This window comes from Mirounga angustirostris, unplaced genomic scaffold, assembly GCF_029215605.1.
Source record: "Mirounga angustirostris isolate CCGP_5_RB_7025 unplaced genomic scaffold, mMirAng1.0.hap1 SCAF_9, whole genome shotgun sequence".
Taxonomy (NCBI): domain Eukaryota; kingdom Metazoa; phylum Chordata; class Mammalia; order Carnivora; family Phocidae; genus Mirounga; species Mirounga angustirostris.
This window is the reverse complement of record NW_026991717.1, coordinates 98,929,551-98,954,702: the sequence shown is the minus strand read 5'-3', so window position 1 is coordinate 98,954,702 and position 25,152 is coordinate 98,929,551. Positions and strand designations below refer to the sequence as shown.

At 38.8% G+C, this 25,152-nt stretch overlaps 1 protein-coding gene across 5 annotated transcripts in view; it reads left to right on the top strand.

Annotated features, from left to right (window-relative positions):
- The window catches only part of DDHD1 (DDHD domain containing 1), a 98,765-nt gene extending 87,888 nt beyond the window's left edge, over nt 1–10,877 (top strand). For 3 of the 5 annotated variants that reach the window (XM_045900883.3, XM_045900882.3, XM_045900885.3), the window contains 2 exons: nt 2,103–2,186; nt 7,910–10,877. In XM_045900883.3, the coding sequence (XP_045756839.1) occupies nt 2,103–2,186; nt 7,910–8,091 (266 nt within the window). In that variant the 3' untranslated portion in view covers nt 8,092–10,877. The remainder of the gene's footprint in view (nt 1–2,102; nt 2,187–7,909) is intronic. The other 2 variants (XM_045900884.3, XM_045900886.3) reach the window with 1 other exon arrangement.
- Nucleotides 10,878–25,152: the final 14,275 nt, after the last annotated feature.

Below are 25,152 nucleotides of genomic sequence, written 5' to 3'. Positions count from 1 at the left end.
ACTTTCAGGCTTATATTATTGTATTGGATCTGCTGTATGGCTTTCAATCCTATCCCAGCTACCTAGCAAAAGTAGATATTCAAGAAGTAAGTGAATGAATGGATAGTTATGCTGGACTTAGCATTACCATGGAGCTTTATTTAATTTTTTCCAGTAGATTTCTAAGGTTTAAGATCTTGAATAGTTGTGAAACTCTTACACATTTATTATATATATCTAATTCCAAGGGTCTAAATTTTAACCTTATATTTAAGTGTCCATTAAAATAAGACTAGTAAGTCCTATTTTTCTATTGATTTACGTAAGGAAATGTGGATTCTCAAACTAGCTGCTTTTTATAACTATAGCCAGCAGAAAGCTTTCCTTCCTTTTGTCAATAAATGTTTAAGCAGATTTTATTTCAGATACTTGTAGCCTTATTTTCTTGCTGTGTCTGCTACTCTAAATTTTAAAATGACCAGCATCCATTGCCATCCATAAAACGTACTTAAAAAGGAAACTCAGATGTGGCAGTCCTAGAGGCTGGATCTTTCTCCATAGTCAGGCCCACTCCAGAAGGAATTATCCTGGACATTCCTGACTTGGACATTCCTATTTGGGCCAGTAACATTTTTTTAACTTAATCCTATTTATGTCAGACTCTGAGTACTGAAAATTTTATAATTGTAAGCCTTTTGAACACTGCCTAGAAAATTCATTTTAGACTTTGATATTTGTACAAAATTCATTTTTTAGTTTCTTACATAAGTTCCTATACTATTGCTGACTTAAGCTTTTACTTCTATTTAATACCAGAAATGTGACTGTAAAAATACAAAATTCTATTGTGACATGCCGAGGTCAAAACTCTAAACTTCCGAGGAGAAATACTTTCAAAGAATTTTGTAAGATGGCAGGTAAAAAGTCACAATTCCTTGTAATGTTAATGCCCCCGAGAAAGGGTAATGAAGACATAAAGAGAGAATCTATAGTATCTGAGGGAAGAAAGCTGTTTTTTAGGTCTTTTACTGTTTAACATAGTAATTTCAAAACGGTAATAGAGAAACCTCTCTCTTCTTTCAGGACAGCAGTTATAGAGGTGCTTAGCTATATTGCATCATTATATTTTGATAGCTTAACAATACACTTTCTGTCATTCTTGCATATAAATTCTTTGTTGGTCCTAATGGTAAATACCTTGTCGACTATAGACTCCACTAAATATGAGCTAATGGTAACTCTTGGTTAACATATATTTATCTCTAGACATCGATGTAGCTATTAAAATTAAACTACTATAGAATTCCACGTTTTAAACCAAATTCAACAAGATTTGCCTTACTAATTCTCAGACTTGCTTCAATAATACACTTTTCTGTGTAATCCTGATTTAGACATTCCTTATGTCATACTTGCTGTATCTTGCAAATCATAAAGCCTTTCTTCCTTAAATCTTCTTTCTGGAATTTGGTCATCGTGACTAGGTGATTCTGGCTTCCTTCCTTTCTGCTCACACTGATTGCCTCAGTTCTTCTTGATAACCTTTATTCTGAAGCTTCAGATTCTCTTGCTTTTTGAAGGTAAGATGGACACAGACTTTGAATTCATGAATCAATCTGGGTTTCTCTCTTTGAAGAGTGTGTGTGTGTTGTCCGTTGAAACCGCTTTATTGTCATCAAGTCGAAGCATCTTAGATAGCTATTCTTCATTTCTTTTGAAAAGTCCAGGCTTATATACGGTGGTTTTATGGTTCCATTTCTTGTGCTCCTCTGTGTTTGTAACATATTATATATAAAAAAAAAAAGTCTGTTTCTTTTAGCATGTTTTGCCTCTACATTAGAATTTATGTGAGCTATAAATTTTGGAGGTATCTGGGTGTCAACAGATTATGACATTGTATTTCAAAGTTAATTACGCTTACATTTTCCATGAAAGAGCTCTTCATAAAAACCAAAGTGTGTACTTCTTTATGTATGCTAGGTTTAATCAGCATATTTGGGAGTAGTATTCTAACTTTTGACCACTACATCATTGAAGACCCTTTGTAGCCATCAGCCAACACTTTACAGCATCTTGTATTTTCAGCCAACACTTTACAGCATCTTGTGTTTTTTTTTTCACAGATTTCAGACTTCAGGAATCGTTCTTTAATCTCCCACAACTTCTTTTTCCGGAAAATGTAATGCAGAATAAAGATAATACCCTCGGTATGGTATATGTCAGGAATAGCGCCAGAATACTATGAAAATGATCTACTTAGAGGTCTTCTGCTCACTGAAAAATTTCATCAGTTCTTCTGTGAGATCAGCTTGAATGTCACCATTATAGACTATTTTATATATATTTTCTTCCTGTATTTTTTAATCTTAAGTAGTAGTGGTCCTGAAACTCAAGTATTGATTAGCCACTCAGTGTGCTAAAATGATACTCCTGTACATTCCTACAAAGAAGGAACCTTATAGAGAGGGAAGAAAAGCATTAGTCTGTTTTCCTTCTTTATTGTCCTAAAGGCTTCAGAGAGGTTCACTGTTCTTTTCATGTAAGACATTTAGATATAAAAAGGTTTCATAATATAAGATATGCAGTCATTCCCAGTTATTTCAGGTGTCAGTAACATTACTCCTTAGGGCTGTAGGTATATTTAACCTTCTTTAAGAGGGGTAGGGTTGCTTTTAAAAATTAGTGGTTTGGGATGTAAGAGATATTTTCAGTCTTATAATTTTCAGCAGATTCTAAATGTATCACTAAGGATTTATCTTAGTTTAAAATCACTTTATCATTAACTTTCATTCCTTTTTCCACAGCTCCTCTCTTTTTCCTTTTTCTTTTTTTTTTTTAATATTGGATTTGTCTTTAACAAAAAATATGTTACAAGTTTTTCCTTGGATTTTTAACTGCATCTAATTTTACAACTTCTCTGTTTAACTGTTAATATCCCATACTTTTTTTTTCTATTTTAAAAGAAAAAAAAACTCGATAAAAATTCCGAAACAATATTTTAATATAACAAACGGATTCGGGTTTTTTTGCTCCCTAGCAATAGTTTGTGTTGCTGTAACTTCATGAATTTCCCCCCAAGGAATGATCTTATATAAGTGCTCTCTCTGGCCCCACTCATGTAAATAGTTAGTGAAATCCATGAAGAAATTATTTGATTTGTGCATTTTGCATATTTAATTGGATGAAGGAAAATTAATCCACTCATTTATCGTGCATTCAAGTAGCCCTTATATCTGCCATCTTAAAACGATCCCAACTATCTAGGCAACTAGACCACTAATTATAACCACACCAAACTGACTCAAATGGTAATATGTGTGTGGCTTCTATTTCTCTTCCTCTGCTTTTTTTCATTTAACAATTACTTGTTAAAGGTTTACCATGGGTCAAGGTACCAAGCTTGTCACTAGAAAAGATACCAATATGAAACAGACTTCAGTACTGCACACAAAGATGTAAATGCTGGTGTTGAAATTAAATATTTTCTAGAGAATATATATATATATTCTAGTAGGGAGGTGAATAACTACATGAATAATTATAGTATATGGTAGAATATGATGAGCCACATAACAAAGGTACAGGTAAAGGACTCTGTCAGTTCTAGGGAATGAGAAAATGCTTTCATGTAGGAAAATCATAAAAGGCTCTGTGGAAGTAGGATTTGGACATGCAGAGATAAAAAGATGTTTCAGGAGAAAAAACAGCATAAGCAAAGCACAGGGTATGTAGAGAACCAGAAGTTAGTTAAATGGAAGGGAATCGTTCTAAATAGGATTGGAAAAGTTTCTTAAACCAGATTGTAGAGGGTCCAACAAATCTGCCCATCTCCTGGAGTTTTTTGTATTCAAGATTTACCCATAGAGCCTACATTTACCCATAAAGCCCATCTGTTCTCAAACATGAGGTATTTTGAGTATCTTTCAGGATAGATTAATATTGGGAAATTATTCTGGCAGATATGAAAACTGATTACAAAACTCATTTTAGAGTTTTTGTTTTTTCCCTTTTTTTTAAGATTTTATTTATTTGAGAGAGCGAGAGTGAATGAAGGCGGGGGTATGACGGAGAAGGAGAAACAGACTCCCCACCGAACAAGGAGCCCGATGCGGGGCTCCATCCCAGTACCCTGAGATCATGACCCGAGCCCAAGGCAGATGCCTAATGACTGAGCCACCCAGGCGCCCCAGAGTTCTTGTTTTTTCAAATAAAGGACAGCTGGAGAGTATTCTTAAATATATTTGAAATTACAACAATTCACAAAATATAGATATTCCTTGAATGTCAGACACCTAACCACATGAAATGTATAGCTGAACTGAGGCAGCACAAAAATAAGACATAATTTACCAACAAGAACTCAGCATAATCTTTTTTATTATGAAAGAATCTTTTGCCAGTGATTTGAAAACACAATTTCCTTTACTAGTATTTTTCTTGGTGTCTGCCTGTAGCCAAAAATCATGCAATTATGACCGTAATTATTACTTAAAATAGCTTTTTTTTTTTTTTTAAGATTTATTTATTTGTTAGAGCGAGAGGAGGGGGAGGGGAGAGGAAGACGGAGAATCCCAAACAGATTCCCCACTGAGCGCAGAGCCCGACTCAGGGCTCTGTCTCATGACCCTGAAACCATGACCTGAGCCAAAACCAAGAGTTGGACACTTAACTGACTGAGTCACCCCGGTGCCCCCGAGATAACTGTTAAGATTAAGGTTTTGAAAATTTCTCTCCAGGAAAGTTAAGATGTTTCCATTAAAACAGTGGAAACCTGTCCAATTAGTACACATTTTAATACTAAGACGCTAACTTTCTGTTCACACATATTGTTTAATACCATATCCATGTGGACAAGCCTTGTACAGAGTTCTCTAATGAAAGCACAGTACTGATGACACTTCACCTCCATCCTTCATAATTTTTTTTTTTTTAATTTTTTATTTATTTGCGAGAGAGAGAATGAGAGACAGAGAGCATGAGAGGGAGGAGGGTCAGAGGGAGAAGCAGACTCCCTGCTGAGCAGGGAGCCTGATGTGGGACTCGATCCCGGGACTCCAGGATCATGACCTGAGCCGAAGGCAGTCGCTTAACCAACTGAGTCACCCAGGCGCCCTTTTTTTTAATTTTTTTTTTTTTTAATTTTTTATTCATCCTTCATAAATTGCAGACCTTCACTTTGGGGAAAGAGGCCTACATGCGAGACTCCCCAGAAAAGCAGAGAACCCATGTTTTAAAGCAGTATAAGCAAACTGCTAATGATTGTTAAAATCTAACAGTCTTTTTCTCAGTTTTACTTCTCTTCAGTCGTTCAGGATCGCAGTCTTTTCTTTGTGGATCAAGGAATTCTAGCCCTCAGGCACTCAGAAGAAGGGACAAAGTGATGATATTACGTTCTCCTTTCTCTTTGACCGAACTCGGTGAGAGAAACTAGGAAAAAACTACCAGCTGTGTTGTGCCACCCATTTGTGATAATCATGAGAAAGTAGGTCCAAGGCAGTTCCATATAGATTTGGGCCTACTTTGGCCAAGAGCACATCTCACAGCACATAAAGAACGGTACTGCCATCTAGACCCTTGCTCCCCTGGAAATTCTGTGATCTACATAAAAGGGAGAGAATGGATGAGACCTGGGCCCACCTAATTCCATCTCTCCACCAGCAGAACCAACACATGTGAGGTCAGCTGCGCTAGCAGCCAGACGGCCTATTGTAGACCTTTTAAGGAAAATGAGAGACTAAAACTGATTGATCGGGTACAGGCTGGCTACCTTACATTAGTCCCATTTTGATGAGGACAGCCTACAGATAAATAGCAAGGGATAGTAAGTCCCTGTAGGTGAGAATGACAAAGGCTATAATAGGATGATAATTAAATTCAGCATTTGAGTGTCTAGTATATGAAAGGCAGTGTTTCACGACAGTAACAGCATTTAAGAATAAATGTCAGGGAACCATGAGAGACGACGGACTCTGAGAAACAAACTGAGGGTTCTAGAGGGGAGGGAGTGGGGGATGGGTTAGCCTGGTGATGGGTATTAAAGAGGGCACGTTCTGCATGGAGCACTGGGTGTTATGCACAAACAATGAATCATGGAACACTACATCAAAAACTAATGATGTAATGTATGGGGATTAACATAACAATAAAAAATTTTAAAAAATAAATGTCAGGGACACAAAATCAAAGCCAAATAATACTTGCTATAACAGAAAAAAATTTCCCTTTCTTTGACTCTAAAACAACAATTTGACTTAAGACTGTTAGACTAGGAAGACATTCTACAGTAGCATTTTAAAGTAGAAATTATAACTTGGTGGTCTTCACCAATATTAATGTGTATTTTTCTCATCTCTTCTGTTTTTCCTCTTATTTCTCCTCTTTTCTTTATAACTAACTCCAGTTTGACTTCTCTTCATCATGCTTGAGAATTCCAGTTTCCTCTTTTTTCATCTTCCTGTTGTGCCAGAATGTGCCTACAAATCAAACTCAAATGTCCCGTGGAATTCAAAAGACAAAAGATTCAGACGTTACTACCCCACAGTTCCACATATGGATTTCAGCTATTTCTGATGTATTGTGGATTAGCTTACTGTAATTTAAACGAGAAAAATAGCAGTTTAAAAAAATTATAAAAGGCCCATGTCAGTATATTTTACAAGTGTTTTATAACCTAATTGGTATTTATGCTGCTTAAGGGTAACCTTATCTGAAAATGTATAGATAGGTCCATGGACTTTTCTTGTCAGAAAAGCATAGTTGAATAGAAAAGTAACAACTATATGCATTTTTAAATCACCAGTGGATCTTGTCACAAAGTACCTATTTAAAATAAGCATTAGCTGAACATTTATATGAAAGCATTCTCTAGAGTGAATACGATTTCCTCTGCAATTATCAAATTCAGTAGAAAGCAAAACCCAACTTTTGTTGGAGCCTCCTTGATATTTGCCACCTTTTACTTTCCACATCTTCTGGCACTCTGAACAAAGATCTGAGTGTTTTTTTGTTTTTAAGAGAGTTCCTTCAAAATATTATATCGCTCAATGACTGTTTTAAAGGAGTTCCTAAAGATCGAAGTATTGTTTTTCTAAGTATTTTATCTCTGAGAACTTATTCCTTGGTAATTCTCTTATAGCCTCGATTTTTCTCTAACAGGTATTGCAAGGGCTTCCTGTGGGCTTTAGAAAAAGACTTGATTGAATTCACTGATTTGTTTGAGGACAGCATTGTTATAAATGAAGTCCTTCATCCCAAGGATCACCACTGTTCCTCCCGGTTTAACTGTCCACCCAGTGGATTCTTTATCGATCATACATTTAGTGAGCACTTGTATGTCCCAGGTGCATGTTAGGCCCTGCTGATTGCATGGGGACCAGGCTGTGTGACGGCAGCCACATGGGGAGTCTAGGACTGCAAAAAGTCACCACCGAGCGAGGTGATAGATAGGCCCTCCCCAGGGAAGGAGCCTTTGAGTGACCTGTGTACCCCCCCAGACATTATTGCATATGAGCCTGGCGAACAATTTTGCAGGAGGGCTGTTTTCCTTATTTTAGATTAGGAACAAAAATTAAATGGGAAAGCTAAGATTTGAGCCCAATTTCTTTACTCCAAATATACTCTGTGATACCAAGTGAATTTTTTTGTTTTATTCCTTTACTGTTCCATATTGACCTGAGCATACAAAAGAAAGGACTCCACCAAAGAGAATTCCGAGCTATTGAGGCTGTTTTGGGTGTTGTGTTTTTTGGGGTTTTTTGTTTTTTGTTGTTGTTTTTCCCCCAAAAGCTTAGAGTGGGAAGTCACTAAAGGAAAAAAAGGTACTTAGGAAAATCACTTCTGTTAGCTAAATTTTTATTCTCAACTCTAGTTGAAGTCTATATAGAACATATTGTAATACTTACTCCTTTGTGTGACTTTCTTTTCTTTTTAGTGGAATTGGATCACAGAATTGATTTTGAACTCAGAGAAGGACTTGTGGAAAGCCGCTACTGGTCAGCTGTTACGTCGCATACTGCCTATTGGTCTTCCTTGGATGTTGCCCTCTTTCTTTTAACCTTCATGTACAAACATGAGCACGACAATAATGCAAAACCCAATTTAGATCCAATCTGAACTCTTGAAGGACATTAATGGCCCAAAACTGATTTCTTTCTGTTAAAATATGTGTGTCAAGATATGGAGATTTCAGGTTTATGTGTGTTTCAGTTTTGTTTAGGGCAAGAAACATTTAAATTTAAAAGCACTTTATTTAAAAAAACAAAAATATTTTTTCAGTCTGAAAGAAATTATTTACAGTTTTCATCATTTTAATTATGAATCTGACAGAACCCCCTGCAGAAAATCAAGCACGACCTAGAATTGAGTTTGGGTTATAAATCACAATCTAATTTCTCCAGATATAAAGGCATATTAATAAGTTGAATCTAATGTATTAACCAAAATATGTTGTAAATCTAAAATGGCCAAGGTCCAGTGTAGGCTATGTAAAGATCACTGGTGGTATCCCTGTTGTAGATTCCTATGAAAGCTTCTATTTCCATAGTTCTTTGAAACAAGAGGATGACAGATTTCAAGTGTTTTGAATTTAACTTGCTTAGAAAAATTAATGCTAAAAAAGAAACAATGTTTGAACTACTGTATTTATAATTTATTACCTCTAACGGCTTTATTTCAATATGTGAAACATGACATTTTTAAAATGTTTCCTTTGAACAATTTCAGAACCACCTTTGTTTTCTATAGCAGTAAGACCCTTTTTTCCTCAAAACTCCATCTTTATACTCTTCAGAGGGATATATAGACACTGGCATACTTTCAGTATTTTTTTCATTAAAAACTTGTGGTTTCACATAATTAACACTAGTTATTTTGAAAAAAATGAACTTTTTATTATGTCACATGTACCTCAGAGAAAGCTAAAGTTTTCTAAATTTGACACAAAGTACTCCATCGTGGCTACATTTCATTAACTTTATTGGACAACTAGTAAACAACTTTGGAGTAGTGAGTACTACGACTATTTTAAATATATAAACATCGGTGTGCCAAACAATTAACATATATAAAGGGATGGAGTGCCACTAACACATTTTACTTGTGAAGTATTTAAGAAAACCTGGTTGAGACACAAGGCACATAGATCAGGATTCTAAGGCACTGGGAGAGTTTTCCTCCACTGTGATTGTCTCCACAGTGCTTTTCATCTGAGGAGCCCAGAGTGCTTTAAGACTCAGTCATCTATGTGGTAGCTCCTTGAGGTAAGTAAATGAGTGTTTTTCTCATGTTACGTGTTAATACACTAAGGCACCAAAACATTTTAAAGTGCCTTGAATTAGATTACAGAGCAAACAGAAGAGCTCAGATTGAGGCTAGACTATATTCTTTTATATGCTGTAGTGACTAGTAATTCACATGTGACCTCTTAATTTGCAAACAATAATAATCACAGAAGTTGCAATGCATAATTTGGAGAAGAGACTGTGAAGCCAATATTTTACCCTACTTTTCGAATATGTTCTGGGGTTCTCACATACAGAGGAGAGTTACTTAGAGGAGATCATCTCTACCCCAACCAACCCTCACTTTCGAGTGGCTTCTACTAGGTTCCACTTAAGGTGCTTTCTTCGCCTATCTTACAAGGGTTTTCTTAGCTGCCCAGTTGGATCAGTTGCACATCTCACCTACTCCTTTCTTTACAAAGTAGTGGAATCGATAGGCTCGCCTGTAGGTTTTCCTACAGCACTGTCAGTCTTCTTGTCTATTCTGGCCTTTCATTGAATTTGCACAACAGAAAGCACTTCTTCTTAGTGCTTAAAAAGATCCCAAGGCTCCATGACCAAATATGTGACTCCCTGAGAAATGCTTGCTATAAAAGGCTTTTGATGAAATCTTAGCAAAGCTGAAGCAATCTCTTTCGAATTTAGAGATTCCTGTGAACTCAGGTCATTTTCATACCCTAGTTTATTTCATAAGTCTAATTTAGTTCTCAGGAAAATTAAACTCCTGTCTCATATGACTGTATCTTTAAAGGTACTTGAGCATATATTGCTATAGATGGTGTCACACTCAAATGTCTAGGAGCTTTAAGGGATTCATTCTTAACCACTAGAATGTGAAGAGCCCTTTTTACCTGAGAAGAGTAGAGTCTATCAAACCTTTTAATTTGCAATTGAGTAAAAAAAAAAAAAGATATAGCTATAGCTATATTATCTGCTTTTCATTTTTCATGTTGAGGAAACAAACTTAACCATATGGAGTTTATTTGAATTCTTGAAAAGAGCAACACTTAAAACCCCCCTTGGCAAAATGAGATATTCTGGATTACTGAACAGGTATTTTGATTTCATTATTTCATCAATAGAGATGGTGATCTTGATTTGATAGTACTCTTCTTGTTTCCATGTCTCTGCATGTTATCATGGAATGTACTTGTATATACTCAAGTAATATACAGAGTATGTGTAATTCTGGCTTGATTTAGAAGCTAAGTCCGTTACTGAGTAACATTTTGCAACTTTATTCCAGCAAGTACTAAATTGGCCAAAAAGTTCTGTTTTTGATACCATTAAAATTTTATTCTCTATTTTGTGTACATGCTATGATGATTCTTCTGAGTATTGGTCAGATCATTCAATTTGAACCTAGTTAGGGTCCCAGGAATTATCAAAACTTAGAATAAGGAGAATGTTTCAGATTAAATCTTATTTTTACTTTGAAATTAGCCTTTGCTAAAGCCTTTTGTTCATAACTTTATTTTCAGCAGTAATTATGCTTATGTTACAATCTATCATTACTGTATTATAGAATATAATTACAAAATGTACTGGAACTACCCCTTTATATGTGAAGCAAACTGTAAGAATCTTCTCTTTTACTTCTTTTTATTAAATAGCGTCTGTCAGCTTTTGGAAATTCTCACACTGCACATGTTCTGTCGAAGCCTTTGGACAGTGACATGTGAACATTTGTCCTCACCTCTTCTTCTCTCTGTTGTTTCCTCACTGGGGGCTGAAGTGTCCTGGTCTACATGGCATTCACACATCATATGCCCGCTTTGCATTGCCCTGAAGAGTAGACAGGGAAGGGCGCCTGGGTGGCTCAGTTGGTTAAGTGACTGCCTTCGGCTCAGGTCATGATCCTGGAGTCCCTGGATCGAGTCCCGCATCAGGCTCCCTGCTCAGCAGGGAGTCTGCTTCTCCCTCTCCCGCTCCCCCCCCCCCCTTGTGCTCTCTCTCTCTATCTCATTCTCTATCTCATTCTATCTCTCAAATAAATAAAAATAAAATCTTTAAAAAAAAAAAAAAGAGTAGACAGGGAAAAGAAACCATCAATGGTGTCCCAGTCAGTTCACCCTTCATTTCAGTAATGGCACCTGAGCCCCTTAAAAAGTAGAGCAGACCAGACCTAGAGATTTCACTGTAAGGTCTGCAGTGGAGGAAAAACAATTGAATGGCTTTCTTGTTAATTAGGTTGGTTAATATTTCTGTCTTCTCAGCTACTACATTTGGATAATTGAGCAAGTTAATTTGAGTGTATGTCTTAACTGTTTTTTTAATACTTTTAATTTTATTTAAGTAATCTCTGTACCCAATGTGGGACTCGAACTCACAATCCCAAGAGCAAGAGTTACATGCTCTTCTGACTGAGCCACCCTGACCCCTGTCTTAAAAGTATTTTTCAACAATCTTGTTGGCATTGAAATGGGCCTAAAGAAGAAATGTGTGATGTTAAAGAAGGGTCAAGACAGAGTGAAAAAGAGGATCTAGTAACTCCTACACTAGAGAAAGAACTAGAATTGTACTAAACTCTCTGAGTGTTGGCTAGTTGACTTCTGTAGATATTCTCAAGTTGTCTCTTACCCATATTCTGTCATCCCTGGGCCTCACGCCTCTGCCAGGAATTGGATGGTACTCTGGCTGACTTTGAAACACATGCACTAAATATTTTTATAATTAGGTATGGTCCAGTATGTATAGTTTCCTAATGTTTTATAAGAATTTACTTATATGAAGAACCTTTTGCTGTACCTACAAAGAGCAGATTTGGCAGGAAGCGCCCCCACTGGACTCAACTCTGTCACCTCTAGGATGGGTCTAGGGAGCCCATACAACCCACACTGTCTCCCTATATGTTCTCCTTTTGCATTAGTCAAGGGGAAAGGAACTTGCAAGGAAATAGAGTATTGAGTTTAGAGCCGTGTATACAATGGCAGGATATAGAATTTCATCTCCCAAGTTCTCATGTAGTAAATATGAGTACTGTGGTGGGAACAGCTTGGGTTATATACACCCTGTTTTGGTCTTCAGTGGATGTTTGTGAAAATATTCAAAGAATCCTAAAATCTCAGGGCTTGTACAGATTTTAGAGGTCATCTGGTCCAACCCTGTTTTAGTTTCATGTGAGCATTTAAATAGCATAAAGTCATGAAAAGTAAAGCCAGAGGTAGCATGTTAGGTTCAGCCCAAGAGGCTCAATGAAAGAGGAGGGAAGTGATGGTGCCCATAAGGAAAAATAACCACTAATCATAGTAGAATTCTAAAGCTGGGAGGGGCAGAGAGATCAGCATTTTCCAAAGCATGTTTTGCAAATGTCAGCAGATGTTTTTTCAGAAAATAAGTTTGGGAAATGCCAAATTTATTTTTTTTTTTTTTTTAAAGATTTTATTTATTTATTTGACAGAGAGACACACAGCGAGAGAGGGAACATAAGCAGGGGGAGTGGGGGAGGGAGAAGCAGGCTCCCCGCCGAGCAGGGAGCCCGATGTGGGACTCGATCCCAGGATCCTGGGATCATGACCTGAGCCGGAGGCAGAGGCTTAACAACTGAGCCACCCAGGCGCCCGGGAAATGCCAAATTTAAAAGAATCTTTTACAACAGGACTTTGGAGCCTTTGATACACTAAATGTAGTAAGAATCGATCTGGTACTGTGGGGGTTCAGGAAGGGAAGTTTTTCCAAATTTATTTAACCAGATTTTTTTTTAATTGGAATATACTTAGAGAAATGATCACATTATTTAACTACTCCATTTTACAGAGATCTGCCCCTTCATGTTATTTCATTTGACAAGTGACCGCTCCCACCCTGTAAGATCACATGGCCAGCCAATGACAGAGTCAGAATTAGAACCTAGCCCCCACCCCCATTCCCAGCGACGTCTTAGGCCACGCTACCTGTTTCCTTCCCCTAGGAGATCGGCAACTCCTGAAGGGCAGAAACTCCCTCTCCATTTTTTGTGCCTCCTCCCGGCCCCACCCACAGCCCTCTTGTGTAACCTGATGCTTTACGGGCTGCAAGCTCTTGACAAATGGCTCCAGGCTTGAGTTCCCCAGTTGGTCTCCTTTGTTTCCAAGGCCCTTATGAAAGAGTGCCCTACCGGATCAGAACAGAGGGCCTTTCTTGACTCAGACTCAACATACTCAAGAAAAAAAAACAAAACAAAATAAGAAAAAAAAGGTACACCAGGAACATACTAGTTTTCCATTCTGGAGACAAATGCAAATTTGGTAGGGAGGTTGCACAGTGTTAAATAATGTTTGATATTTCTTTCACTCCCTTAATGTTTGTATGTTGGCCTTTTATCAATTCATGACAAGCAGGTCCCTTCTAAAACTGTTCCAACATAGGTTAACTAATGGAAGTTTTTTAATTTAAGTACTGGAGAACAGAAGAATTTTTGCTGCTGCTGCTGTATATGGTGTGTGTGTGTGTGTGTGTGTGCATGCTTCTTTTCCCCAAAAATAATCTCTTGGCAGATAGCATGAACTTTTCCTCTGCCTTTGTGTTTGAATAAGGGTGGGAGTGTGCTTAGTATTGTCTGTCACCTTATGGTTTTTCATTTATTTGTAACAGGGTGCAACTTGCTTCCTCCCCACCCTACAGTTATCAGGATACTTTGGGAAGTCACTCTTTAGAAAGATTACATCTGGTCTGCTGTTGGAGTAAGATGAAAAACAAGTGTATTAACTCTTCACCTTTAATGCTTTCTCCTGGAAAACATCGAGTGTCTGTGAGCATCATTCCTACCTTCCCTTGACTACACCTACACACACCACCTTCTCTGCTTGATCTCTGAAAGTCTTTGATTCCCTGTGAGCTCTGTCATAGAAAAATATAACCATTTTTGGTCCTGAGGCTGTCATAATAAATCCACACTCTGCAAGTAAGAGTCTGGGGAGCTTTTTGCTCTCTGCCACTGGGTATACTTCTCAGGAGCAGTGGCACCATGACTCTCCTGAGACCCTTTCTTCAGCTTCTGTGACCTCTTCTGATGTTTGCCTGCTCTCCCTGACAGTACAAAATGCTGTCAGTGGCTGCCATAACAACTCTTAGAAGGTGGCCTTTTTCTTTTTCCTTTCTTTCCTCTCATTTTCAATAGTCAAGGTTAATTTTCTCAGGAACTTCAGTTTTTACTGAAGCATTATTCCCGTTTTTATCTCTGCAGTGATCCGCTTGGATGGCAAAAAAACAACCCTCATTTTAGAAGTGTTCAGTGTTGATTTTTCACAGCTGGAGCTAGTGCATGCACATTTAATAATTTCAAGGAAGTGAGGTGTAAATGTAGTTTGCTCCTGAATTACACAGTTTCTCTAGCTGAATGGATCCATTCATCATCTCATTCACCAGGAGCAAGCAATTATGCCCTATAGTAACCTGAAAGAGTAGGCTGTTCTAAGCATTCTTAGGAACATAATCCTCCTGATCCTATACAGTTTATGGTAATCTTCCCCAAAAGTTTATGAAGAGTGAAAGATATTAAAATGTACACATTCATGAGCTATGGCCACAATACCACCTCCTACTAGGAGGGTTGGTGGCCACAGGGGCACACTGGCTCCTTCAAGAACACGTATAGAAAAAAAATTGGCACGTTCAGATCTTGTACAGTATGATCCATTCACAGCTTATCGTCCCAGGGTTCAAAAGATGACCATAGTTCTCAAGCTTTCAGGCTAATCTGAATATGTGATAAGCGATAGAAAATTAACCCCGAGGGCACCTGGGTGGCTCCGTTGGTTAAGCAACTGCCTTCGGCTCAGGTCATGATCCTGGAGTCTTGGGATCGAGTCCCACATCAGGCACTCCCTTCTCTGAGGAGCCTGCTTCTCCCTCTGCCTCTGCCTCCCACTCCCCCTGCTTGTGTTCAATCTCTCTGTGTCAAATAAATCTTAAAAAAAAAAAAAAATTTAACCCGATAACCCATGCTGATTAGCCACCAACTGGTAGTACATTTCCAATTCCCACCCCCCTCTTTGGTGCCAGAGTGACTGAAAAATAAGACTTTAGATGTTATTTTGTAAGAATCCAGGAATTTCAGTGCTGGACAAAAGCAATTCCCTAATGGGGTATTGACCTTAGATTGGGAAACAAGTGACCAGGATGTCAGGACTGCATCTAGACTTGAGGCGAGATAGTATGTGGACTGGAGAAAGAAAAAGCAAATGGGACTGGAAGAAGTCCATGGTCATGAGAGCCTGACAGCTTAGACGTTCCAGAGGAGTTAGCCCAGAGGCTGTTTCTGGGAAAGGGGGAGTAGAGCCCGGCATTTTATTTCTCCTCTTTGGGGGTCCTCTCCTCTCCTATCTTCTTAGGAAGTATTGCCCTAGCCCTGCCCACTTCTATATGGTCCTAATAGAGCTGCCAATCCTACAAAAGTCTTGCAACTTTTCCTATCTCTGGTTAAAATTATTTTCTGGTTTGTATGAGCCCCTATTAACACAGCTCCATCATAGCACTATCTGTACCGTGGCCACGTGGTGGGCATACTTCCCACTCCACGAGCTACAGTGATTAGCCTGGAGATAGGCATGTGACCCAAACTAGACTGAGCAGAGGCTTTCCGTGGGATCTTATTAGCCTTCTATGGCTATTAAATACAATCCAGTGTGATACGAGCATGGAGCGATCTGTGGCCAAACTCCCCCCCCCTTCCCCTGCAACGTGGATTATGTCTATCTGCTATGGGAGGAAAGGAAGCCTACACACATAAGCAGGGTCAAGAGTTCCGGAAGAACTGAAGCAAGTGCCACCCCCAGATTTCCCAGTCACACCTCCCTTATATTTGTGTAAGCTGTTTTGAGATGGGTTTCTATCTCTTGGAAACGGAAGAATCCAAACTAATAACCACTTGACCAAAAATAACCTCCACATCCCTAATGGAAACTCTGTCTTCGGGGACAATGTCTTATGAAGCTTTTCCTCAATCCTCTGGTTGAAATTAATTACTGCATGTGAGCACCATGTCTTCGTCTTTTTGGACCGCTGTAGCAAAAATAGCATAACCCGGATGCCTTATAAACATCTCTCACCGTTCTGGAAGCTAAGAAGCCCAAGCTCATGACACCAGCAGATTCGGTATCTAGTGAGGGCTTGTTCCTCACAACTGTCTTCTCGCTGTACCTTCACAAGGGCTCTCTGAGAATCTCTTTTATAAGGGCACTAATCCCAGTCGTGAAGGCTCTATCCCATGACCTAACCTCTTACCAAAGGCCCCACCTCTAAACTCTCTCATACTGAGGATTAGGTCTCAGCATATGAATGTGGGGGAGAGACATGTTCAGTCCACAGCACCCCCCATTAACAATATATACCTCAATAGTTGCACTGGTTTCATTCTGCCTTGATTTGGAGTTTGATTACACATCTCTTTTCCTCGTTGGCAAGCTCTTAAAAGGTAGCATTGGACCCTCCATAGGGCACCACATCATAGGTGCTTAAATGTTTTGAATTATGTCTAGACTGGTACTGTGTACCAAGATCTATTCTAAGAACTAGGAATAACAATGAATTTTAAAATACACAAATTGGTGCTTTCATGGAGTTTACATTCTAGTAGGAAAATTATTGGACCAAAATTCATGGGAATTGCTGAATTGGGAAAAGCCTTGAGGAAAGGCAAACCCGACCTAGAACCAAGAGGCTCAGACAAAAGGGACCTTGCTTTTTCCACAACCAAAAAAAGCAAAATGAAAAGCTCTTAGGGTGTGGCAGAAGTGTATGTCAGGATGAAGTTGAAAATAGAACTTGAGCATACTATTTTAAAAGATGGTTGTATTAACCTGTGCCAAACAAAAGTGGCCAGCTAGATATAATTATAGGCACTCCCCAACTTGTGCCCCATGGTAACTCAGTGACAGTTTCCTACAGAGACCAAGAACTATTTTCCTTCTCACCATATGCTCTTCCCTAAACTTAACAGTGCATGTTCACATCTCTCTTCCTTTGTACTTGCCATCCCCTCACCCTGGAATGGGTTCTTTTTTTTTTTTTTTTTTTTTTTCCCATTTATTGAACTGTTATTTTGAAGTCAGTAATCACTGAACTCATGATAGGGAGAAAAAAAATCCCCAGTGCCTTCCCAATTCCTTCCAGCTGCAGAGTGTTTCTCTCTCTACCAGAGATTAATTTAGGATTTACCCTCACAGCAACTGAAACATAGTGGAAGGGAAAACAAAGGAGAAGAAGATGCAGTTCATGAGAAATGGTAGTTGGTCAATTAATCTGTTTTTGTGAGAGACTAGAACATTTTGCCTCAATATTTATAAAGAAGGAAGTATATTCCCAAGTTTCAACTAACTATTAACTTTGGGACTATAACTTTTTGGGGAGCTAAAGTCTGTCCCTATGTTTAAAGGCACCCCAAGGTCAATGCTTACACAAAAACGTTACCTCTGGTGGTCGCCTGAGCATGTGTACTAAAGATGCCTCCTGTGGGGAGGGGGCACCACTGCACAGAGAAGGGGAAGAACTGGTCTGGGAGAGAAGCATTCCCACAGGTAGGGCCAGTGGGAAGTTTCTCAGGCTATGGGGACAACTGGGGCACCTTGTTGGGGGGCTGTCGGAGTTGGTGCCTCAGGGTAATGCCAAATTGGAGAACACCTGTTGCTGACCCAATAAAACCTGGGAATTTTTCTCATCTAGATCTGTGGTTGTAAAGATTTGCTACCTCTTTCAAAGTTTTCTCTGCTCATTTGCCCCCCTCAACTGTAAAACGATTGAAGGATATGTCTATATCCAGGGGTGGGGAAGCTTACAGCATGCTGTTTATTAAATCTTCACTTGAGTGGCTTTTATATACAATCATTGTTACCGTCTACCTGGCACCATTCTAGATGCCTTAGATGTATTCCCTCATTTAATGTTCACGATACCTCTATGAGGTAGACGAACACTGTTGTTAGGCCTTATTTTCCCGCAAGGAGACGAAGACACAAAGGTTTGGGTAACCAGACCCGTCACGTAGCCACAAGATGATGGAGCCGCATCGTAGAGATGCTGAAACCTGTGTTCTGCTGCCTTGCCCAGCATGATGTGTGGGAGAGCATTCCAGATGGGCCTCAGAACCAGACTCCACACAAGTATCTATAGGAAGAGGCCTGGGAATCATGACTCAGTCGAAATTCTAGCTTACTCCCCTGCTTGTGGCCTTGATTGCTGGTATAATTAACCACAGTGCTTGCAAGTGGGTTAGAAAAGAGCATTATTGGGACGCCTGGGTGGCTCAGTTGGTTAAGCGACTGCCTTCGGCTCAGGTCATGATCCTGGAGTCCCGGGATCGAGTCCCACATTGGGCTCTCTGCTCAGCGGGGAGCCTGCTTCTCCCTCTGACCCTCCTCCCTCTCATGCTCTCTCTATCTCATTCTCTCTCTCAAATAAATAAATAAAATCTTTAAAAAAGAAAAAAAAGAAAAAAGAAAAGAGCATTATTTCACGAGAAAAATAAACCAAGGTGATCGCATCCTACTTTGCCTTCTTCAGGGCTATAAGTAGGAAGGCGGATGTCTTGACAAGTGGGTTGCTCAGTGAGTATAGTCTTACCTGTATTTCTTTCAATACATACAAAAGCTAAATATTCTTACCTAGGAATAAAATCATCCTGTGAATGGTCAATCCAGATACCCTAGGTTTAAGCAAGCTGAAAATAACCTGTATTGTAATTTGTCATAATCATCCTGGAACCACATTTTTTAATGGTGTTAAGTCTTTTCCAGAATTCAGACCCTGAAATCTTTCAGACGGTTATACAGGATATATTGCAACAATCCTGCTGGACAAGATTTAGATTGAGCACTTTCTCACAGGACCTAAGAACTCCATAATGAATTTGTTGGGTTTTTTTACCCTTGAATTGTTTCTTGTTCTCTTTCTGTAGTGAATAATGTTTATAGATATAGGCACTTAGGTTCTTAGCTGTACAGAGGTCCCTAAGAAGTCCATAAATCCTTAATGAAAAATTGTCATTAGAAAGACCTACAGGGGGGCGCCTGTGGCTCATTTGGTTAAGCATCTGCCTTTGGCTCAGGTCATGATCTCAGGATCCTGGGATTGAGCCCTGGTCAGGCTCCCTGCTCAGTGGGGACTCTGCTTCTCCCTCTCCTTCAGCCCTTCCCCTGCTCCTGCGCACTTGAGCTCTCTCTCTCTCTCTCTCTCTCAAAGAGATAAAAATTTTTTGGTTTTTTTTAAGATTTATTTATTTGAGAGAGAGAGAGACCACGAGCCGGAGGCGGGGGCAGAGGGAGAAGCAGGCTCCCTGCTGAGCAAGGAGCCTGATTCGGGATTCGACCCCATGACCTCGGTGATCATGACCTGAGCCGAAGGCAGACACTTAACCGACTAACCCACCCAGGCATCTCAAAATATTTTTAAAAGAATAAATAAATAAAAGGAACTAGGGGGGCACCTGGCTGGCTTGGGTCAGAAGATCATGTGACTCTTGATCTTGGGGTCATGAGTTCAAGCTCTACACTATGATGGGTGTAGAGATTACTTAAAAATCTAAAAAAAAAAAAAAGGAATTCCCTTGAGTTTAAATCATGTTTTACATTTCTCTGAGAGGCTTGACAGACTCAGATTTCCACTTACCTGAGATGTGTTGAGTTCTATAACCACAGAGTTTAATAATACTGAAGGCAAATTTCAAGATTCAGGAGCACAGTCATGTTTGTAAAAGCATTCCGTGTATGACTTGGTTGAGATAAATTCTATTAATCTAAGGAGAATCATGAAATTTGTATTGTCATTTTCCTAGACTTGTAAAAGCTTTCCTAACTTCATATGCCATGTGCCTAATTTACCATAACAATTTCCTTTGGTTGCCGATTTTGCCTCACCTCTTATTTATTTCTCATGTCTAAATAGTTCATATTTATAGCCTAAGGTGTTGCCATGATAATGGGACTAAAAGGCAAGTGATATATGACATCATCACACCACCACCATTCTTTGTTCAAAGAGGTCTAATCTTGTGATTTTGGCAACACTCTTACTGTTTAACAAACCAGTGAATCATCTAATTAAACAGCTATCCCATTAATAACTCATCTTTATACTTTCATTAGCTAGATTTTACAACCTGGTCTCTGCCCTGGTAATTAAATATTTCATCATCCATATACCTTTAAGTTCATTGCTTAAAACTTGCCCCATGTTTTTGCTGTTAGCCTTTGTCCTACTCTGGTATGTCACTAAACAGGCTGAGCATTCAGTAAACTATGCTATTCAGATTCTTGCATAACATTCTAGTTTAGAACACAGTAGTCTTTTTGTTTTAGAAGGCCAAGCTAAAGAATGTTCTCATTTAGGTGGTGGCAAATAATCTCAGATGTTATCTAGGTATGTATATCATACTACTATACATTTTTAAAATATTTTACATAAGTCAGCTCGTAATTATACATGGCATTGAGAACAGTGCTGACTGAAACAAAATGATGAAAATGATAATTGTTTTGGAAATGTAATCTAAAAATACACTCAGATATATGTCAACACGTGCTTGTGTCCTAAGTAATTCAGTAACTCAGGCAGGCTCTTTGTCAACTCTCCCCATGTTAACTGAGCCAGGGTGATGGTAGGAAGTGTTGCAGATAATAAACTGTTTATCAAGTCTTGGCTGACCTTTACTAAGTGGACATTTGTCAAAGGTGGCATTAAAGATATCTTTTAAATCCATTTGATATTTATTTAAGGACTTGAAGATCCTCCAGCTGGAACACCAGTGTGTCCAAGTATGTAACTCAGTATTCACAAGAGAACATTCTCTCTCAAGATCTTTGCCTTCCATAATCAATTCACAAACTGTCCTTCCTCTTTGCACCCTTGCAACTGAGCACCAGTTCACTAAAGGACTTATTTGTAACTGCAGTAGTCTAAAAATTATACTCCAAAAATCCTTGGGCAGACAAATGCCATTGATCCCAATGTCACATTCAGGAAGTCACTGATCCAAGTACCATATTCAGCAAATTCCCAGGCATGACCAAACTTGCTAGAAAACCAAAAAGGGGAAATCTGGGAAGTAGGCCAAGATCCTGGGTGTCATTGTACAGTATCCAAGCCAACTCTGGTTTCAAAATTCTTTTGAAATTGTTACTCCATGATAGGAATGCATTCTGTGCTTGGCCACAGATCATCACACAAGAAATACATTGCTGAATTGTTCTTGCACATTGCTGGTTTTTCGCAATAGGAAAATTTAATCCTTGGTAGAAAAGTTTATTTTGTTTTTGAATTTGTGTAAAATCTGGTGGTGAAGCATTACCAAAAAGTAGATATAATACTGGATTAGGACTTTTTATCATATGTAATCTTGGGCTAATCCCTTATCTTCTATCTTCCCTGCTATTTCCAAAGATGCTGTGAAGAATTAACAAGAAAATATTTAAGACATTGTTATGAGCTTCAGGAAGACATGCCTCAAAAGGTACTGGTAAGAAATGGTAAGCCTGCAATGATAAACCTTAAAAAGTAGTAGTATCCCTAAATAGTTTATTGATGTAATGTAGTCTCAGTAAAAAATGCAACAGGATTTTTTTTTCTAAGATTTTATTTATTTATTTGAGAGAGAGAATGAGATGGAGAGAGAGAGCACGAGAGGGAAGAGGGTTAGAGGGAGAAGCAGACCCCCCGCCGAGCAGGGAGCCTGACGCAGGACTCGATCCCAGGACTCCAGGATCATGACCTGAGCCGAAGGCAGTCGCTTAACCAACTGAGCCACCCAGGCGCCCATGCAACAGGATTTTTTTTTGAAGCAAAACAAACTTATTTCTCAAATTCATAGAGAAAAAAATAAAAACAGCCAGGAAATTTCTTAGGGAAAAGAAGAGCAGCAATAAGGGTGATTAGACCTACAATAAAGTAAAACACTCTAAATCTACTGTGATCAAAACTGTAGTAAGAGTGTATGAAGAGAGGAGACCAGTAAGATAAACCAGAAAGCCCAGAAATGCATCAAATAGACAAATTTAGTATATGATAAAGAAGACATTTTGAATCATTCAGTGAGAAGAGTCTAAAAGTATGACATACACTTTTCACCTATAAGATTGACAGCAAAAAAAAAAAAAAAAAAAGGTGAAAAAAATAACCAAAAAAATTAACATTCTCTGATGGTCAGGGCACTAGCAAACAGGTATTTTCAAATATTTGCTGGTGGAAACATGAATAGGCACAACCCCTTTAGAGAGCAATTTGGCAATAGCTATCAAAATTGAGAATACTCATACCCTTTAACTCAGCAATTTGCTTTTACTAATTTACCCTTCAAATATTCTCTTATATGCAAAATGACCTACGTATAAAGTAATTCATTGCAGAAATGTTGGTGAGAACTAAAAATTAGAAGCAATGTAGGTGTCCATTGATTTGGATTAAATAAATGATGATTCTTTCATAAAGTGGAATGATATGCAGCATAAAGATAAAGATAAGGCAATCCTGTTTGTGCAGATCTGGAACAATCCCCAAGCTATATGGTTAAGTGAAAACCAAAATGCAGAGCAGTGTGTATAGAACATGGAATGTGGAATGTGTAGTGTATAGAATGTATACTTGGGGAGGGGGGAAAGTCTATCTTTCGGATAAGAAACTAGTCCTAGCCCTTCAACAGATGAATGGATAAAGAAGATGTGGTCCATATATACAATGGAATATTACTCAGCCATCAGAAAGGATGAATACCCAACTTTTACATCAACATGGATGGGACTGGAGGAGATTATGCTAAGTGAAATAAGTCAAGCAGAGAAAGTCAATTATCATATGGTTTCACTTATTTGTGGAACATAAGGAATAGCATGGGGGACATTAGGAGAAGGAAGGGAAAAATGGGCGGGGGGAATTGGAGGGAGAGATGAACCATGAGAGACTACGGACTCTGAGAAACAAACAGGGTTTTAGAGGGGAGGGGGGAGGGGGGATTGGTTAGCCCGGTGATGGGTATTAAGGAGGGCACGTACTGCATGGAGCACTGGGTGTTATACAAAACAATGGATCGTGGATCACCACATCAAAAACCAATGATGTATTGTATGGTGACTAACATAACATAATAAAATTAACAAAAAAAAAAAGAAACTAGTCCTAGTGGTTTCCTCCGCAAAAGAGAGTAGGTGAGGGACAGAGCGGGAGAGACTTCACTTTTAGGCTATATATTTTGTGTCTTTTGACTTTTTAATTGTGTCCATAAGTTACCAACCCAAAAGCGTGGGGCTTTTTATTAAGAAACAACAAACAGGGCGCCTGGGTGGCTCAGTCGTTAAGCGTCTGCCTTCGGCTCAAGTCATGATCCCAGGGTCCTGGGATCGAGTCCCACATCGGGCTCCCTGCTCGGCAGGAAGCCTGCTTCTCCCTCTCCCACTCCCCCTGCTTGTGTTCTTGCTCTCGCTATCTCTCTTGTCAAATAAATAAATAAAAATCTTTAAAAAAAAAAAAAGAAACAACAAACAGTGTAACACTGATAGCAGAAATAAAATAATATGAAAAATAACTTCTGATAGATTTACATACCACAGTCTAAATACCATAGAATATAAATGTTTCTTATTCTTTTCAGGGCATTGAACAATATAAATATGATTATTCCAGAGGTGGACATAGGAAGATTTAGAATGTAGGAAACAAGAAAGAAATGTCTTACCCAGACATTTAGAGGAATAAAGGGTCAGAATCTCTTAAAAGGATAGTTTAACTATATGTCTCAGTGTTCTGAAAGAGCTTCAGTAACTAAGTGATGGCTTTAAGTCAGCCTAATAACTTAATAACTTTAAAAATCGTAACGCTTGCCCATGAATCCTGGCTTTTGAGTGGTCCAAACACTTTGGGAATAGTATTTAAACATGCTCAATGGGACTTAGATTGAGCACTTTCTCACAGGACCTAGGAACTCCATAAATGAGTTTATCATTTTGTACTCTTTTAACTTTGGACTGTTTCTTGTTTCTTTTATGTAGTGACTAATGTTAGGCAAGGGGGAGAACGTAACTCAGATGGCTATGAAATCTGGTCCCTTCTATGGTGGAGAAGAAGGAAATCATGTAAGACCAAAACTGACTGTAGCCCCTTCTGCCTTCTAAGGACAACAGGATAGTAGCTCCTACCAGTGAGGAAATATCAGCCCCCTACTTCACACAGAGGCCAAAAAGAAAAGTCTTTGCTAGCACTATTACTGCTGGCAGGCTCAAGGTGCACATTCTCTTAGATGAGCCATTGTTTTGCAAAACATACCAGTGAGTTTTGGGATACACAAAGGAAGCCTGGAAAAGATCAAAATAGTTCTGCATGTAAAGAAAACTGAACTGATGCATAAAGAGCCCCAAGAGCCCTGTTAAATTTAAGGTGAGACTATGCGAAGAAGGTGTCAAAGGGAAAGGAAAACCAAGCCAACTTATGTAAAGTCTGCTCCATATGTAAATGCCCTACACAAATGATAAGGTAAGGGGTGGGGGGAAGGGCTGCTATTCCTCCCGTGGGGACAAAGCAAAGCACAATACTAACAGCACACCGGTACACAGTTAGGCAAACCAGCAGATAAATGAAATAAATTCTCCAAATCCCGAGGGGATTGGAAAATACATAAATTGACCAAGTTTCCTTAAGGAAGAACATAGAAGCTCAAGCTAATTTCCTTTGAATTTCAAAGGAAAGTAATCCAGCTGACATCTGGGTTATGCCTCCTCCCTCCACTCAAGACCTGCACAGTGAGATTGTGAAATAGACCAGTACACTTACTACATCAAAAGCATTAGCAGGCACAAGGGGAGTACTTGGAATTCCCCACTCCTTCCTCTAAGAAGAGAGTTTCAGAGGTTTCACCTAACCCAATCTCCAGCTCTTGGTCAGGAAATTAGACTTTTTAAGACCTCTCATTTCTCCTGAGATCTTTAAAATACTTGCTTCC